Consider the following 20,750-nt stretch of genomic DNA (forward strand, 5'->3'; position numbering starts at 1 on the left):
TCTAAAATACTGTTGCATATAAAATTTTAAAATAGTTTTGTTAAGAAGCTTCACTTAAAATCAGATTTAAACACATAACTTTACTGGCTTAATGTAGCCTTCCTTTAATTTATTTTTAATGGTTTGTGTTTTTTTTTTTTAATGCCCCATATGAGCATCCAGGTCATTCACAATTCTCACAGTGAGAATATCTGGTCCTTTTCAACTCCAGAGATTTCTCCCTCAGGAAAGGCCCATCCCAGGCCTAGGAAGGGGACGAGACAAAGGGGTGTGGGTTGGAACTTCATCTCTTTCGAGTTCCTGATACAGTGGTCCCCACAGACCACACATAACCAGCCTCCACCTTCCCCATCCTCAGAATTGCTCACTCATGACAACAACAAGGCATGTGCATCTAGCTCCAAATGCCACTGCCTGTCCTGGTCTGCAAAGATGAGAGGAGGAAAAGGAGAGAATGTGCTACTGAGCAATGAATACAAGCACAAGTATCGGTGTCTTAACAGTCATGCCTCTTGCATTAGTGCTACACAAGTAAATGGCATATGTAATTGATAAAATGTCACCAAGCATATTACTCTGAGTGCCCAAGTCACAGCTGGCAAACCCTGACATGGTATGAGCATTTAGTTAAGTCTACCTCATATCAGCAAAATAGAAAGAATAAAAATGATATAACCCCTAGCTAACTTAAACAAGACATTAAGAGCTCACCAATGAAAATGTTCTTTCATTAGTAAGAAAACTGAGTTATTTCTCGTCATTGTGACAATGGCAAGAGGAACTCTGAGTTTCCCCTCCATGTAACAAAAGCTGTGCAGCTTGGAAGTTCTGATTAACGGTGAATCTGCCACAATTCAGAAAGCACACCCCTAAATGGGAGTTCAAGAGGACGGTCTTCAGGGAGCAGCGGGAACTAAACAATTTGGAGGAGGTCCTGGAACTTGCCAGCTCACTGTAATTTGTCCCGTCATATGTTTTCAATGAAAAGCCAGGCCTTGTAGTCCCAGACCTTTACGTTAAATGATCTGTTGAGCATGAAGCATTCAAATTCTACCACCAACCATGATATACTTTGCATACGCATTGCCTCCATCTACTCTCCCAAAACTGATTTTTTTTTTCCTTTGCAAGTCCATACAATTATGAACCTGAAGTACTGTGCAGAAGGATAACTTCATTGGGGTATGATATAGAAAAACTCTCTTAGAACCTAGAATTTCAATACGCGTTCTCTCTGTGCAAAGCTCATTTTGCCTCTTTGCTCAATGAAATTTCTATTGGACTCAATTTATGTGTTTATGTGCAACTAATTCATAAACACAATTTTAACCTTTAACGTTGTATAAGTTGATTCTGAGAAACCAAGAGTCAGGTCCATATCCATGTAAGATAAGAACCAGGTTTACCTCATAATATTCTCCTAGCAATGTAGCCATCAAGTTAGGTTATTCACTAAGACTGATAACTTCAGGCAGCATAAGACAATATTTCCAAAAGTTAAGAGAAGGGAAAACTGAAATTCATAGATCTTTTTGTCAGAGGGATCTAAATAATTTCATACTGAGCAAAACAGGGATAACTGGTTCCAGCTCTGGATTCTGGTCTTATGGAGAAGCGAAGAGCATTTTCTTGCAATTAATTTGAAGACATCTCTAAAACCAGAAGAACTACTTATAATGTTCCCTGAGCAACTGTCATGATTCCCTGAATCTCCAAATGCATGCAAACCCCCTTGTATCTAATTGTAGGCCCACCTTCCCAGGGTAATGCCTTCTGCATCACTCATTTTCAAACTGGCTGCACCGAGCAATCACCAGAAGAGCTGAAAAAATCCAGAATCTCAGTACCTCCCCCATCCTGAGAGATTGATTTAATCATCCTAACAGCTCCCCAGTTGCTTCTAATGTGCAACCAAGTACGAGAATACAAGTCCTTGTAAACTATCTCTATTCAGCTGGGTTTTTTGTTGTTGTTGTTGTTTTTGGTTTTTTCCTGAAGGCAAAGTCTGGATCTTATTCATCTCTTTATCCCTAGTGTCTTCCCCGGTGACTTCTTCACAGCATTCCTCACAATCACAGTCTGTAATTAGAAAATTGGTGAAACATTTTATTGAAGTCTGTCTGGCCCACGACACTGTAAGCTCCATACATGGAGGATGGTCTCTGTTTTGTTCACTACATCCCCCCTCCTCACAGAGTGGCAGAAATATGGCACACAATGAAGAATTATCTTGTTGAATAAAAAAAAATTAACTGTACCAAAGTGAAAGAATAAAACAAATATTAATGACAGCACCTAACACTTATATAGGCATTAACCATGTGCCAGGAATTGGTTTAAGGGCTCTACAAATATTAACTCATTTATTCATTACCACAAACCTAAGATAGGTACTAAATCATGTCCATATTACAGATGAGGAAACAGAGGCACAAACAGATTAAGTAAGTTGCCAAAGGCCACACTCTGGTGGTAGAGCCAGGATTCAAGCTCAAGTAGTCTAGCTCTAAAGTCCCTTTTCATACCAACTAGATCATACAGTGCTGGCCAGTGGGAGAGGCTGCCCAATTGCCCCTTTCTGTAAATGACCACTGCAACAACCATCACCCTGAAGATAGCCACCACCGCCACTGTTTTTATGGAATGACCACTAAGTGCCAGGCACTGTGCTAAGCACTTCTTGTTAACTCCACTTTACAGATTAAATAAGTGAGGTACAGAGAGGTGAGACAACTTGTCCAAGGTCACAGAGCTAGGAACCAGCAGAGCTGGAACTCAGCTAACCTCTGTCTGCCACTGAAGTAGAAGTTATTAATCACGATATAATGATCCCTGTGGTTGAAGAGTTGCATATTTCAAAAAAAAAAAAAAACAAAACCATCCTATCTAATATGCATGACAAGAATACTCTGCAACAATGTCTAAGCCCCTGGCTTTCACTGCTTTCTTCATACCTTCACTAGCATGTTATTTAGTCTCATCTCATACATCAAAGTCACAGCATCCACACATTTAACTTACATGAGTCCAACTATACAGGCACAGGGACAGAACAAGCAAGTGGGCAAGAAAGAGACAAAATTAATGAGTAAAATCTAGTGGGTGACCCCACTGCCATTCCATTCAAAGGACACGAGTCCCTGAGGGAGATGAGAGGGAATGAACACCTATTATTCATTCCCGAATGCTCACTGGATCTGCATCTCACCACACTACTGGGGCTCTAGTGCCTAAAGATACTAAAATGTATGGGTAACATAAAAGATTTTCACAGCCAATTTTGGTTATAAATATTTTTTGCCTTCTGAATTGTCTTTAGAGCCTCACCCTCACATGGGCTGCTATTCCACTGTGCAGTGGCCGCAGCGAGCTAGAGATGAACAGGAACTACAAACAGGAATGAAACGTAGCTCACGTTCCGCTTCTTGGCTGGCCCAACCTCTAAGGAAGACATGAGTACTCAGTAACATGATATAAACTCAGAGCGGAATAAACAGCAAAAGGTCTCAGCTTGATATTGAAAATACGAGTTAAAAGAAAAGCATGCAAATCTCAATTCCCTAGTGGTAGTTGACATACAGATGATCTGTCTAACAGTGAGAGAATGTTATGCTGATTCTCTGACCACAGAGTTATCTGTAAAAGGAGCTTTGTACAAAAAGCCATCAGGATAAAGAAACATTAAATTTTATTTTTTTAAAGAAGAGTGATTTTTCATTTTTCATGCGTACCAAAGAAAAATTCAGTGAAGACCTTATGTCACATATCATTATGAATCAATTTTCTTGACCAAATAAAAGTTGATTCAACATCTCCATCTTGAAACATTCTATTATCATTTGTCAAATACTGAAAGATCTGACCACTTCCCTTTCCCCAAATAGCACAAGGAACCCAGATAACAAATGCAGGTTGTACTTTGTAACAAGAATAGAGAGGAGACTGAATCACAGCAAAACACTTAGAAATCAAGAGGGGGGAAGAAAAGTACCAACAGAGATTAAATGCACGGAGAACAATAATAGGAAGAAAATCTCTTGTGAAAAGAAGCAGCTGATGGTAACTTAATCGGGACAAAAAGGAATTAGATCTACTTCAATGACTGAGCTCAAGATGAGGTAATTTCATAAAGTTTATAGAAAGTCACTTGAAAATTATACCACTTGTTGTTGTACTCTACTTTTAGAGAGAAGGAAAATAAAAGTTCTCTGTGAGGGAGCTGATCTTTAGAAAAATGCATTTATAACCCCAGTTGATGCATTTCACCTATTAACTAGAAGATTATCCTTAATTCTCATTTGGATAGAAAAGTCACTTCAGAACTGATAAAGTCCCTCTGAGTTTCAAGGAGAGATTTTGACATAGAAATAAGAGAATAAAAATCTTAAAACACATGGGGGTGTAAAGTGTATGGGGAAAGAGATAAAAATAAGTATTAACAGAGTTGAGCCCAGGGCTTCCCTATGGCACAAGAGTATACAGGGGGCAAATTCTCAGTTTTTTGGTAAAAATAGTACACACGGTATATTACACAAGACTTACTAGGTTGTCAGTGACAGAAAATAAATTCTAACCTTATAAATGGAAAAAAAGAATGAATTGGCTCATAGCTGGGGGGGATGCTGAAGCAGCTCACAGAAGCAGAAGCTACAGAGCCACAGTAGTCATTCCCAAATTTCAGCAAACACGAGAAGCACCTGAAGGGCTTGTGAAAACACAGATTGCTGGGCCCCGCCACAGAGATTTTGATTCAGTAGGTCTGAGGGGGCCAGAGAATTTGCATTTCTAAAAAGGTTCCAGGTAATGCCACTCCTGCTAGCCCAACATGTTGAGAACCTCTGAGTTACAGAAACCTGGGCTATGGCAATGAAGCCCTATGATAACAGAGTCTCCATCACACAGCTTTGCTCCTGGATCTCACTCAAGCTTTCACTAGTGGGAGGGAACACAGCCTCTTGGACCACGTTGTTTTACTGCATGATTCCAGAGGCAGTGGCCTTTTTTATGAGCTTCAGGAGGAAAGCCCTAGGGAAGCCTCTGACTAGACTGAGGGGCTTGTGCCAGGAGACCACCCTTGAAAGCAACTCACTATGTCAGGGATGCAGTAAAGGAACTGGCCTGGCCTGGCCTGGGTGTAAGGGTACTCTGTGGGCAGGAGTAGGGAAGAGAGGAACCAAGTGGAGATACAGAGAGAGAAAGAAGGCATCACAAGATCACAGGGAATGGCAGAAATATCCCCAAAGAAACTAGAGAAAGAGTCATGGGAAAGCATGATGAGTAAAGAACAATATGATACTATGATTATCACAGCACATAATAAAGTTCACTTTAGCATCAAGATGTACTGTGTACAATCGAATTCACTTATGATACAGTTTTTACACACAACATATCATCTATCTAAACTCATAGAGCAGTGCTTCTCACATTATCTGTGGTGAAGGACCAATTTTTTAAAAAATTCCTTGACAGTCACTGTGATATTTTTATAAAATACGATCATACGAATTGCTAGAAAATTGATCTTCCACTTGCATGTCATGTCAATGGCAATTTGCAATAAAAGCTTCTAGACGCTTACTCTGTTTCTGTACTTATTACAGACTTAAAACAAACAGCCCATGGACTGGTGCATCAATACAAACAGGCACTGGTCCAATACCACACTCAGAGTATTACTACTCTGGACCACTGTGAGCCAGGAGGTCTCTGTCACAACTACTAAACTCATTAAGAAAATGAACGAGCAAAGCTGTGTTCCAATAAAACTTTATTTAAAAAAACAGGCATTGGGCAGGATTTGGCCGTGAACTGTAGTTTGCCTACCCCTGCTCTAAACTAGTGCTTCTCATACTGTAATGTGGATAGGAATCATCCAGGGATCCTGTGAAAACACGAATTCTAATTCCATAGGTCTGAGATTCTGTATTTCTATGGCTGAGATTCTGCATTTCTAACAGCCTTCAAGTTGATATCAACATTGATGGTCCACAGCCCATCAATGGACCATGGATATATTGAGTAGTAAGGCTCTACAGACTCCTCTCTGTGAATCCAGATACTAGGATATGACCTCAGGTATAATAGATGCTTTATACTGGGCCTTCATTGAGCTTAGAAAGACTACGTCTGTCAGTCAGGCACATGTCTTCCTCCGCTTTAAAGGGATGATTATAATCAGAAGAAACTGATAAGGGCAGCCTCATTGGAACCAATGACATCAAATATTGGATGGTTTTGCATTCTTGCAATCAGCCTAAAACCCGACACATAGTAGGTGATGAAGAAATATTCATAGACTGCTGGCTGAATGCAGGAATAACAAGCTGCGTCCAGAGGGGGAGGAAGCTAGGATGATGAGGAGGCTCCAATTTCTGTCCTGTTATCTTACCTAAGATATCTTGCACTGTTTGATAAATTGGTGCAACTTGCAATAAGTAGTGGTTTTAAGGTTGTATCTGTATAGAAAAACGGAATCACAAGATTTATTCTTTCAGTAAAAGTTCTCTTTTCATGTTTCTTTACTTTTGTGTTTTTTACTTGTGCTTCTTTCACTCTTCTCATTTGAGTATCAAACACCTCTGCTGTGGAATTTGGTCAGCACTGCCAGCATCGGAATTAACTATTTGGTAGTTGAACTTAATGGATGAGAACCTCCACTCATAAAATGCAACCACTAATCACAAGTTACAAACGCAGAAAAATATCAGAAATCATCAGTATCAATTGGGCATTTCCCTTCACACTTGCTACCAAAATGCCAACATTCTTGGATCCCAGTGACACAGTGAAGATTCTAAGTCACTTAGGTCTCCAACTCAGCGAAAAGTGCTGCTTGGGATTAACGAGCAAGTGAAAGCTAGAAGGTCAAGGGTTAAAGCTCCAAATGGATTTTCTGTTCGCTGTTTACGATCTCAAGGCCTCCGAGTATTAGAGCAGACACCTAAATGTTTGCTCAGAAATATTCTACTGGAGTTCTAATTGAGAAAAAGGGATGTGTCCAGAATGCTTACAGATAACGATTAATGAAAGAACTCACAGATAAACTGGAAGAAAAATAATTAACTCGGATTTGTGCCAGCTGCCCCTTGGGAATGCTAACTAATACATGTGTTCGAAGTGCTTCATTTCATAAGACCTCAAAGGTGTAACAGAACATCCCCAAGAGAGGGTCCTGGATATGTAGATAAAATATGCACCGAAGTACACAAAGGACCTCTAATTGCAAGAGAGTTGCCACCCAAATTAGCGTCAAGTTGCAGTGTAAACTATTCAAGTGGACAAAACGTTTTGTGGTTTTTTTTTTTTAGGTCCATAATAAAGCAAGCAACATTGCTTAGAACACTTTGGTAAAGAAGTAGTGAGTAAAGACAAAGGAAAGGAAGGCAACTCCAAATGGGAGTAGATGTTGGACAGATTCCCTCATTGGTAACATTCATGTCATTGACCACAAACCCAAACTCCAAATCATGTAACAGCTATGACATTTCTTTCCCCAAGGTAAACTTATCAGAGAGGTCTTGGACAAACCTATCAAAAATAACAAACCCGTGCTATTCTCAGGATCCTCTTTCAATTTATTTTTCAATCTAGCAATATCACCACCCAATATATTAGGTATTTGTTTTATATTATATATTTGTTTACTCATTGGCTTTACTGTCTACCTTCTCCCTTTAAAATGGAAGCTCCAGGAGAGCAAGACTGTTTCACTCACTGCTTTATCCTCAGTGCCTAGAAGAATGCCTGTTATACACAGACACAATATATTCTTGTTTGGCTGATGTTTCTGAATGGCTTTCTGTCCAGCTTAGTCATTCTATGGTGTGGAGAACTAGTCCTGACCCCACAAAGGGATCTTTGAGGAGTTGCCACCCAACATGCTAGGGACCCCCCCAGAAAAGTCATTCTTGCTGTGGGATAACCTCATAGTTAACACACTGACTTGTACCTATGGCTGAGTTCCTGACTTAATTACCTGCCTGGTACTCCAGTCTCCCTAGAACCAAGCTTCTGGGATGCTTTGTATGAACGGAGTTTGGCCCCTGCACTATGGCCTGGGGACTATGGTACTGGCTACCTGTTAAGAGAATTCCCTCAACACTATTTAGGAATTACCTCCCTATGTTTGTACTCTTGTTGTCTTCTATTAACATGCTGCTTTCAGGTAAGATCCCTTCCCTATTCTCACAATTCTCCATGTATAAGCAAATATTATCTGCAGCTACTGTGGCTGCTGGATAGGACCCTCTGTAAAGAGGTGCTTCACCCAATTGCTTACCTGACTCTGAGGGATAAGTCTAGTTCTAGACTCTGGTCTCTACCAGGCTGCCCCATCCCATTCAAGTCTTGCCAGACACATGGCATTGGCTTCTAGCTTGGGAAATGAATTGTTTCAGAAGGACAACTCACTATTTATTATCCTTTTCTTCCTGGCTGAGAACATTCAGCTGGATGACTTATAGGGAAATAAAGAAACATGGACCGTCACTATGAATTTGTTCTGAAAAGATTTTTGGAGAATCTACTATGCTCCATGCATTAGAGCAGCTAGAAATAACGAAGTACATAATAACAGTGGAACAAAACAAAACCATGGACTGAAAAAACAACCCAAGGAAAGACTATACCTATAGCTATTTTTAAAAAATATGGAGCAAATGGAAAGTTTACTGAAAAAGCAGCAAGAAGTGGGAGGAAAAAAACAAAGAAAGGATATTGCAAGGTAATTTTACAGGATTTAAAAAGAGAAACGAATGAATAAAGGAGATCATTAAGTTGTGAGAACTGTAAATGGTAAATATCACATAGAAAAGAAAAGGGAGACAGGGACAAATTATCACCAATGTGGCATCTGATGAAGGTTATGGAGATTAAAAAGACACTTATTTTAGAAGTTTGCCTCGAGTGTCTTGTTCCTTTATAAAGACAGAGAATGCATACAGAAATCAATGGATTCTTATGAAGTTCTTTAGTAAAAGAATTCATTTGAGAATCCTGGCAAGAAGGAGCAGCAAAAATAAAGGTGAGTTCATTTCCCTACCTCTAGCAGGTCTTGTTCTTGACTCCCTTTCACCTCACTGAACTGCACATATTAGGAGGATATCAGGAAGATAACGAACTGAGCAATCAGGAAGGGACATGAGGCCACCTCGGGAATTCTCATGTATTTCTGAGTCCAGACAAGTCAGAATGACTGCATCAAATATTAATGAACGACTCACCATTAATCCTGAGATAATTAAAACAAACTAAAATTAGTAGTCCATTGAGGTAGCAAATGTATAAAACACTCAAGAGGAACCCAGCTTGGTCTTAATTATGTTGATTTTCTTTTTTTGGGTTATAAAAGTCTATTTTGTACCATAAAGCTTTTCATACTGGTTACTATTGCTTTTGTTCGTTAATTACACTGTACCTGCTTTAGCAAACCTGATTTACAAAGTTCACACGCCTTTTGAAAGAGATTTTACATACTGAGCTTCTTTAAATAATCTTCTAAATAACAAGATGCCTTTAAAACACTGCCCATTATTAATACCGCTGGTAAAACTGATGGTCAGGGGGACTAGCTAACTACATAGGAAGATGTTTATCATGTAACATCGGATTAAAGAAAAAAGGAAGGGCATTCTAATGATAACCTTATAAAGAAGATATGCATAGATAATGCTGGAAGGAAATTTAACAAAATTATAATAGCGTTTTTGTTATGGGAATAAAGTTAGGGACAATTTTTTTGTCATACATTTAGTAGGCAATGTAAATTTATAAAAGTGAAAAAAACAATCAATTTTTTTAAATGTCAAGAAAACTTTCAAAAAGCATAAAGTGAAGGCATCTAAATGTGTAAAGGAAATCATTCTTAACTGAAAAGTGCAAAGTTAAATTAAAATTTTCTCAAGCTTTATGCACTTCCTTCATAGGTATAAAGGCAATATGTCTAAAGAGCCACGACTAACACATTCTGAAGGTTGTCATAATCAAAATCCTTCCCTTTAGGAAACATATAAGAATAAACTATGAAAAGAAAAGATTTTTTACTTTACACTCAGGCTAGGGGTTCCTGACTGTCCTTTCTTAAAAAGATAAAATGAAGTGGCTCTATCATATAATCTCTGCAGAGCTGTCCATAATTATCCAAAACATTACTCAGGCATTATTCTCATTATCCACAGTAGCTATGGTCTATAAAGTTGCAGTGAACACGGAATTAGCGAAAACTGAACCATTGCTCCTAGGGGAAATATAGGGTTAGGTTCCTGAGGGCCTCTGATCAAAGCGTTGTTGTCAACCAATCAATATAGAACCTTGTTTTCTGTGTGATTCTGCTTAAGCACACCTTATTTAATATATAGTTGATTCATTAACATTGAACTTATGGCCAATAAATAGCACTATAACTCATGCTTGAATAAAGCTCATCTAAGATGTATTTTCTCTGTAAGGCATATCACAGCCTTCTTGTGCTTAGGAACACCAGACAGCACTTTAGCACTACGTAAGGGGGCCATTTTAAAAAGCAAAATCACACACCAAAAAGGACAAAAACGTAAAACACGTGGCACTAAATAGATCATGAAAATGACACTTGCTTACAGTATAAGAGCTGAAACAAGAAGGGAGAGCATTGCCTTATTTGACCTAAGCTGGGAACAGCATGTCAGATAACTAAAGTTTTCACTGCTCTGCACACGTCCGCAAATGATGGCGAAAACACTAAGAGTATTAATTGTGGGGTTACCAATAAATTTTAGCACATAGTTAAATTCACAAATGTGGAATTTGCAAATAGTGAGGATCAACTGTACTAAGTACACTGGTTGAAAAAACGCATATTAGGTGACAATGAAATTTCTTCAACACTTTGAAAAACATTCCTTGGAAATAACTAAGGGTCTTATTAATAACTAGAGGAACATGCCACTTCAGATCACAACATTCATCTTGCTTTAAATCAGATTTGGAGAACTGTCCCCTTTGCAGGAGGGGTGGGGGAGAATGCCATGCTTTGACTTGAAATTACACCACAGTACGTTGATTCATGAAGCAACAAATCTGAAGAGTCTTACTAAAAGTTTCATGAGAAACTAAGCAAATAATAGCAAAATATAATGACATGCAGTAAGTGTTTTCAGTATACTCCACATAATAGTATTTTAGGTGTACATTCATATAATGGGATAACAAAAACTTATATAAACCAATTCAAAGAGGAGAGACAGAAATGAGTGACAACATATATAAAAGGGCCCATTCCCTTGATTTCCAAAAGACACACAGACACACACACACATACCTTCATTGTAAGTCTGTGAAAAAGTGACATAATGGAAACTGGGCAAAAAATATGAATAGCATATCATAAAAAATGCTCAATAAAAGAAAAAGAATTTGAAATCTTACCTCTCATGTTAGTAAAGAGTAACGGTAATGATGGCCTGGACGTGTGATAACAGACTTTGTTCTCACTGATGACAGCCCTCTAAATTCCTTCAACTAGTATTGAGATAATATGGCAATCAGTCTGAAAACTTTAAAATCTGCAGATGTATTTACCCTCACGTTTCCAGGAATTCATCTTATATGAATAATCTGAGCTATATGTAATGTTAAGAGTACAAAGAGGTTCACAGCAGCATTATTCTAAGTTGAAACACCATGAATACCAAATAACAGAGGACTGGTTAAGTAAACATATATCCATACAAGTGAATACTATGCAGCCACTGAAGATGTCAGAGAGGACTATAAAAGGAGAGGGAAAAACGTACATAAAAAGTGACAAGAGGAACATGGGCACAGATGTTAGCTCAGGGCTAATCTTCCTCAGCAAAGAGAGGAGGATTTGCAGTGGATGTTAGCTCAGAGCCAGTCTTCCTCACACACACACAAAAAGAAGTGTAAAAAGCAGAATATGTCATAATGTCAATTATACTGATACTAGTTCTGTCAAAAATACTATCTTATATATTCATTAAGAAAGTATATGGGGGCTGGTCCAGTGGCACAGTGGTTAAGTTCATGTGCTCCGGTTTGGCAGCCTGGGGTTTGCGGGTTCAGATCCCAGGTGCGGACCTACGCACCACTTATCAAGCCATGCTGTGGTGGTGCCCCACATATAAAGTACGGGAAGATGGGCACAGATGTTAGTCCAGGGCCAATCTTCCTCAGCAAAAAAAGGATTGGCAACAGATGTTAGCTCACCAAAAAAAAAAAAAAAAAAAGTATATGTATATCTAATTTGATTTATTTTTGTCCTTTTCTATGTTTTATGTTAATTTAATAATTGCAGAAAAGAGGATGCTGTTTAACAAAATACCCTAACACAAAGAAAAAACACTATTTAGCAAGCCACTATGAGTCAAGCTAATTTCTTCAGCAAGCCTATAGGGACATGTTGCTCATTTAGGAACAAGACAATCATTAATTACTAATTCTCTGGCAGTGGGTGAGGGCAGCACAGAGGGAAGAGAAAGAGGATTCAGTGTCTTCAATCTCTTGAATCCACTGGGGCTCATCCCACCAGACTACAGCTCACCATCGCAGAGTTGAGAAATCAGAGACCCTTCACAGTTCAAAGGCTTTTGACCTTGTTCTACTGAATAATTTTCCTAAATTCACTCCCCACATGTAGTGATTCCTTTAACAAGCATTATTTGGATTCTAAAACAACACCTTAAAAATAATAAAAGTAAAACTTTCAGATGCCTTGATTACTATACATCATAAGATAATTCTTAAGACTCAGAGATACCTGACATTAATCCCGGACATTATTTGATCACCTTGTTAGAAAATGCACTATTTTCTAATTGTTGAACTCAACCACTTCTTTTCTCAATGCAATAACATTAAGAGAGAAAAAAAATCCTTAACTCTTCTAATAATTACGTATTATTTCCAACCTATCTGACATAATTTGATTAGTGGTCCATTTCTCTTTAAAATCTAAAAAGGCCTCTCCACACAAGATTCATAAGAAATTACTGAGAATGTTGGGACTAAGGACAAAATTTACTAAAATATCTCAAAGTCTGTTAAATTCTTTAACTCACTTATGAAACAAAATAAGGCACATTAATATCTGAAGACCTTTGAAAAATTTTGAGATGCAGAGCAAAGAGTAAAAACCTTATTTTTGATTTATTTCTGAGACTCTGTCAGCAAGGAACATGAAAACAGATTTAGAGTGTTCCATTAGGGATGCTTTGAAAATGTGGTAGCTATCACACATACTGATCATGTGGAAGATATGGAACCAATTGCCTTTGCAGGACTCAGCTCTTACTGGGAAGTACTGGCAGGCAAAATGCAATGAGTGTAAGTTGGGCATGCAGAACCAAACATTCTTGGAAATTTGGACATCAGGAAAGGAAATGTAAAATCAACATTTATGAATTCATAACAGTAGAAAAACCACTACAAGGAAAAGAAAAGAAATGAGCCAGGGGAGGACGGTTTTCCATTTTCTAGCTAAAGGTAGCTTAGTGTTACCCTAAATAAGTGGCTGTTCTAAGTGGAAGACGAAGCCAAATGCCAGGTTACAAATTCATAAGCACAAAATCATTTTTATTCTTTTCAGACTAGACTATCAGGTAGACTATCACCATAAGGAATGGCTGCCTGGACTTTCAATCTTTTCAACTCTATACGAAAAGTAAAATTTGTTTTCAAACAGGCCTGTAAGAATAGGGATACCGGGTAGTCATCCCAAAAATAATGCTCATGCTGTGTAAAGTATTGGGCATTATATTTGAAAATACATCCCTACAAGATTTCTATTACCCAAAAAATATTCCCTTACAGATAAGGTATTGCAGCAAATACATGTGGTAATGTAAAGAAATGAGTTTTGCTTCACGCCTCTGATACAAGCATGTATATAAGAGAAAAAGAGGATATTGTGTTTTGTATTTAAATACACTTTAAATATAAGATAATTAACAATATGTGAGGCATTTAGCACATATTAATCTAAAAACGTATCTATTAAAATTTAAGACATTTGCATAAACCTGATACTGAAAAGACGCATGCAGTTTTACTTCTCTGGCCTCAAATTGTAAGACTTTTAGAGCACATACCACACAGCTAAAAGAGCTGGCCTCTTCTTAAATTTATACCAAATGATATTTTGTGGTTCCTTCAAACATGAATTTATTCCTCCCTTTATTAAATTGTGTTTTCTTGGTTGTCTAAACAGAGAATCACTGCAAGCTACTGAATGCTTACAGATTTCATCAATTTCAAAATAACGCATGCAGTAACACTGGTGTCAACGAATCTGTTTCAGACACCTCCCATTTCTGTAGATGAGCATTTACTCTCTACTGTTTCAATAATTCTAATTGTAAGCTTTAGAAATGATAATAGAATTGAACACTCAAAAAACCCCACAAATTTAAGTTTTCACTGTGTTTTAGAAACGTTTGCCAAGTACTTCCACATATATTATCTCAGTTGACACTTAAAACAATTTTTTGGGGTATTATTTTCATGTCTACTTTACAGACCAGGTGGCAGAAGTTTAAAGAGTATATCCACATAGTTAATAAGTATATGAAAAGGTGTTCAATCTCACTAGAAAGGTATTAAACCACAACCAACACTATAATACATCTACCAGAATGACTAAAATTGAAACAACTGTATCAAATGTTGACAAGGGTGTGGAGAAACTGGAACTCCCTTACACAGCTATGAGAGTGGAAACTGGTACATCTGGAGAACTGTTTGGCAGTATCAATTCAATATATGCATAGCTTATGACCCAGAAATTCTAGTTCCAAGTATATACGTCACAGAAATGTGCTCCAAAGGACACGTATGAGACTGTTCATAGCAACACTATTCACAATAGTTGAAACTGAGAATAACACAAATGTCTATCAACAGAAGAGGATAAAAAACTTCTGGTAGAGTCATACAATAGAACGTTACACGGCAATATGAATGAGTGAACCACTATGACATAAAATGTGGATGAATCTTACAAATAAAATTTAAATGAAAGAAGGCAAACACAAAAGAGTATATATTGTATGATTCCATTTATATTAAGCTCAAAACCAGGTAAAACAAATCTATGATATCAGAAGTTAGGATAGTGGTTAACTTTGGGGAGAAAGCAGGATAGGAGAAGTAAGGGGGGTGCATAAAGGGCTTCTGGGATGGTGATTGTCTTAGTCTGTTCAGGCTGCTGTAACAAACTACCATAGACTGGGTGGCTTACACAACAGATATTTATTTCTCACAATTTTGAGGCTGGGAAGTTCAAGATCCAGGCACCGGCAGATTCAATGCCTGGTGAGAGCCCACTTCCTGGTACATAGATAGCCACCTTCTAAATATATCCTTACATGGTGGAACGGGCAAGAGAGCTCTCTGGGGTCTCTTTTAAAAGAGCACTAATCCCATTCATGATAGCTCTACCTTCATGACCTAATTACCTCCCAAATGCCCAATGTCCTAATACCAACATATTGGGGGTTAGAATTTCAACATATGAATTTTGGGGGGATACAATCAGTCCACAACACTGGTCATGTTCTATTTCTTGATTTGGCTGGAGGTTACATGGGTATGTCACTTTGTGATAATTCATCAAGCTACATACTTAAAGGATCTGTATACTGTTCTATACATGTTACACTTCAATAAACGTTTATTAAAATTTTTAAATGATACTGCCATATGAAATTATTGCCCCTCTAAATGGGAAGTATGTGTATGTATCTCAATTCACGTAAGAAAACAACCCTCGGAGATAATAAATACATGTTATTATCTCCATCTTGTAAATGAGGAAGTAGAACCAAATAGAAGGTAAATAATATGCCCGAAGTCCTACAACTAATAGGTGGTAAAGAAAGAACTGGAACCCAGGCAGTCTGGCACGAGAGCCACACTAAGAATCCCTTTTTGAACAAGTACTTGGTGCTTATGGAGCACATTCTTCTTGTACATTTAAAGGGCTTTGAAAACATAACTCTAAGTTTGCTCTAAACCAGGAAGCACACATCAAGCAAGATGACCTCACTAACACCAATCATACACTACTGCTTTTCAAAATCAGGCCTCCAGAGAGCAGCAGATCTGCTTAACTATGGCCGATAGAGTCGGGGTTACTATTGAGATTCATGTCAACTGTCTTTTCCTTTTATTCATTTATGCAAAATGTTTTCCATACTCCAGATGTTGTACTCATTTTCTACACCTTTGGAATTCTAAGTTTAGAATTAGAAATAAAAGCCAAAGCATGATTCAGGAAAACAAAAACCTAAGGATAACATTCTTTATGGTGTTTTTCCTTTAAATGTGTTCAAATTCTTTACAGATTACCACACAATCCTACTTCTACTTCCTATTTTATATCATTTTACTCCCTATGATTTTAAGAATACTAGTGTTTAGAGTTCTGTAAGTCAAAAATGATGAAGATCAGATCAGATCTATTCTATCACCAGCAGAACAAACTCTATTACCTTTCTCTCATCTCATGCCAAGCTGGAAAATAAGAGAACTATAAAATATTTAATGATACACTTCATGTGAATCCAGTTTAGTAAGTGAGCTATCTTGGAAAGACTCTTGTTTTAGACAGTTTGGCAGAAGAACTCCATTTCATATATATTACAAACACATTAGTTATAAAGACACTTATGTTAGGTCCCAATGAAAATCAGCATTTGGGCTAATAGTCAAGTAAAATAAATATCAGTTCCAGCTCTATGGCTGACATTAGGAGTAGAAATATATGTCAATCCATAATATTTTTCTTAAATGGTTCTTGCCTGGTCAATAGAATTAGTTCGTACATATGACAAACAAGTAGCTGTTAGTATCAGTTGATTTAAGTTTAAGAACAAAGGCCTCTTGTAATTTTGAGTTTTGGTGTAGTCAACTGACTAATCCTTATATCTAACAAGAAAATCAATACCTTTGAAATAATTAGCTTTGGGCTCTTGGGAATCTCTACTTCTGGGCAGCTGGATGGGGTTCTACTTGAAATAATTACTGCCAGAACTACAACCAGTTTCCTCGCAAAATCAAATCAATTCATCTATACTATTTTTTAGCCTCTGTTCTCTGAAATCTGTGCAACAATGCCAGGACTGAAAATACCCATTACATTTCTATGCTTTTTAACTGGCTTTGAAATTTCAAGATTTGGAAAATGTACTGTGAGATGAGCTATGCATTCATTTTCCTGATATAGCATGAGAAAAATAAAGTAACTCCCACACACCTTTATCTACCCAACGACGGCCAAACTCAAATAAGTTTAACTACTCCAAGCATTTGAAAATATTCCACAGGGTAAAGTCAAAATTTTTGAAGAGGTTGTTTAACAAAAAAAAAAAAAGGCTCTGCAAGTGATTTTTCATTCCCCTCCTGTACTTTTATAAAATTAAAATTCTGGATCAGCTGCTAAGAAAAGATATTCTGAAAAAAATGCAATGATTGTCCTGGTAGATTTAATCCCTCAATGGCTCTCTATTATCCTTAGCACTGAATTTCAGTAGACACTAAAAGTTCAGTATTTTATTACAGTTTCCTGTCCTCTGGGTACTTTGTGGTTCAAGCAGTTTAAAGAGCTGTGTGTTATATCCATGTTATTCAGATTTCAATGGGTTGAAAATCTCTGGGAGGAAAATGATTCTTCTCTTAGAAAGGAATAGGAAGAAGGGATAAATGAAGTAATAAATGATTAGGGAGCCTCTGATAATGCTCCTACTTAATCAATGAAAACAAGGTACTCATGTAAACAGAAAAATCAACCCCAAACACTTTCTTCATGGCAAGGTGACCTTGGACTTCAATGACTTTGCTATTCCTGAACAGCAATGGAGAATTGAAGATAGGTAGCTGGTAATAGCTTACCATTTATTTTGTGAATCAGAAGGAAAAGAGTTAGCAAAAACATAAGGTTACCAACTACCTAAGTCATAATGAGAACAGACAAGCATACTACCAAAATATAAGACAAAATTTTATGCACGTGATCCCAAAAAGGCTACTGCCAATATACTTATTAACGGGAAGTTTCCATATTAAGTTCAGACCACATTTCTTTAAAAAAGTATCTGGTATTGTCTTCATTCATGATTTTCTTAGTGATGGTTCAGATTTCCCATGTCTTCATACATGTCAGGAACCAAAAGAATGTATTAGCTACTCTAACAATATCAAGACAATGATTGTCAAATAAAGCTTAAAATCAAATGGTTGAGACAATACACTACCCCACAGAACTGTTAAGAGAATTAGATGATACACATCAGACATTTAAAAAATTTTAGTCTTTTCCACATAATAAATGTCTACCTAAATGGCGTTATCATAGATAACTGAGTACCTGCAGGGGAAAAAAAGCACACTGATATTTAAATTGATTAAATATTTACTGAATACCTACTATGCACCTAGCATGGGTATGACAGCTACATTCTAGTTAAGAAGAAAAGATGCACATGAAGCAACATTATATGCACTGAGGACTTATGTCATAAACTGTAACATACATAATTGTCAGAGATGAAAATTAAAAGGCATACAGAAGGAGACAGGGTCATTATTTTCCAATGATATACAATAATATAGTCCTATGACATTCTTCTATCTCCAATCGTATGATAATACTTTCAGCATCTTTACAGAAGGAATCTGAGACTGAGTCCTCTCTAAGACATGGAAGCATAGGACTAATCACTTCAGTGTAAATTACCCAAATAATGTTTCATGTCAACCAATGTTTCACTATTTGGTGCACTATACCTTCTTTATTTCCTCTCACCTCCCAGAACTTTGTAAGCACGGCCTCTGAAATAAGATCCTGGGGGCACTTATAAGCCTTTCTCCCAATATGAGTTAAATTATCGTGTATTCCAATGAGATATAAGGCAAGATTTGCATCTGGGGCTGCAGAGTATATGCGTTGGCTTATGCAGGAACCGTGCTACTGTTAGCAGCAGGAACACGGTAGCTGTTGATGGTGAGAAATCAGAACATTATGCAATCTCCCTACAAAGAAAGAGGTTACCTTAGGATCAGCAGTGAGCAATTTGAATGCTTGATACACTTGAGCTTCCTTTACACCACCCCCAAGATCCAAGAAGTTGGCTGGCTTCCCACCATTCAGGAAAATGATGTCACAAGTAGCCATGGCGAGTCCAGCACCATTCACTGTAAAATGCAAATGGCACACAAGACAGGATAAATTTAGCAAATGAAAGGGTGTATAAACTTTTCCCCTCCCCCATATTGCCAAAAGAGAACCCTATCATGACCAGGCCAATTTCTGCCCTATTTCACATTCCATTCAACCAGATAAGTTCACAGATTTTTAGGATAAAGAATCAGGAAAGGTACATAAAAAGAACAAACAAAAAAGACCTGGGAATGGGGAGAAGGTTTTATTGAGAAGTTAAATCATGTGGGAAACAGAAAGAAGGGAAGAATTTAAGTAAGTAACCAATATGGGCTAGTAGTAGAGGAAGAAGTTTAAGGTTCTGGAAAGAATAGAGTTCAAGAGAAGGGGGAAAGAGAGAAAAATGCTATGAGAAGTTGCTAGGGCCTAGGAATTACATTCTTTTTAATATCCTTTAAGAGACTCAAGCAAAGAATGGAATTCTTTTCATTTTTTGCTTGCTGAGAATATGCTCCTTTAAATGTGGCATCCATCTGGGGTTGAGCCACAGGGGTCCCAACTTCAATAGGGTTCCATACTTTTTTACACTTAGCACAACCACGCATGTTTGTCAGTTCTCTGGATAAACTGAGAAAACAAATGAACAAATAACAGCATCAAAACAATATTCCTATCCCCCATTCCTCTTTCAAATTAATATAAAAAATGTTCACTAGCAACTTCATCATTAAAACTAAAACCAGAATGTGCCAACACCTTAGGAGCTTTTCTTAAGAAGCCAAGTAGAGTGTTATCAGCAAAATTTTTTATTTTCCAGAGCTAAGTTTTACTGATCAATTGTACTTCTTTGGCTTTTTACACTTTTTTTTTGGTGAGGAAGATCAGCCCATGCTAATCCTCCTCTTTTTGCTGAAGAAGACCGGCTCTGAGCTAACATCTATTGCCAATCCTCCTCCTTTTTTTTCCCCAAAGCCCCAGTAGATAGTTGTATGTCATAGTTGCACATCCTTCTAGTTGCTGTATGTGGGACGCAGCCTCAGCATGGGCGGAGAAGCGGTGTGTCAGTGTGTGCCCGGGATCCGAACCCAGGCTGCCAGTAGCAGAGTGTGCGCACTTAACCGCCAAGCCACGGGGCCAGCCCGCTTTTTATACTTAATTACATAAAATTACTTTCCTCAGGTTAGGAAGCAAAAAAAAATCTTCTGAATACACCAGAAACTCTCAAGGTAAAGTATCCTTCACTTTTTCTGACCCTTGAATTGCCCAGACAAGCCTATGAACTGTGACTAATTTAATTAAGTCTAGGGTAACTAAAATAAAAATGGTTTGTATAGGATCTTAAAACAATTTGAAATTTGTTAATCATAGTTTTTGAGGCTGCTAACTTGGTCAAATCATACACACTCCTACAGAGGCTACAAATACAAATACATCTGTATTTTATTTGTTCTAAACACACTATTATATCTTTCTCCTTTCTAAATACCTACAAATATAGAGAGCACATTAACTTATCAAGATCAAATGATGTGAGTGATATGGTACATTACAGTTATTGCTCCAAAACAAAGCAAGAGCTTTTTGGTAACACTTGTAA

General features: G+C 37.5%; 1 protein-coding gene across 1 annotated transcript in view; it reads right to left on the bottom strand.

Annotated features, from left to right (window-relative positions):
• The window catches only part of SUCLG2 (succinate-CoA ligase GDP-forming subunit beta), a 252,121-nt gene that overhangs the window by 78,924 nt on the left and 152,447 nt on the right, over window positions 1-20,750 (bottom strand). The window contains exon 9 of the mRNA XM_058562640.1: window positions 19,046-19,188. Coding sequence (XP_058418623.1) covers window positions 19,046-19,188 — 143 coding nt within the window. The remainder of the gene's footprint in view (window positions 1-19,045; window positions 19,189-20,750) is intronic.

The sequence above is a fragment of the Diceros bicornis genome, chromosome 2 (genome assembly GCF_020826845.1).
Source record: "Diceros bicornis minor isolate mBicDic1 chromosome 2, mDicBic1.mat.cur, whole genome shotgun sequence".
NCBI lineage: Eukaryota > Metazoa > Chordata > Mammalia > Perissodactyla > Rhinocerotidae > Diceros > Diceros bicornis.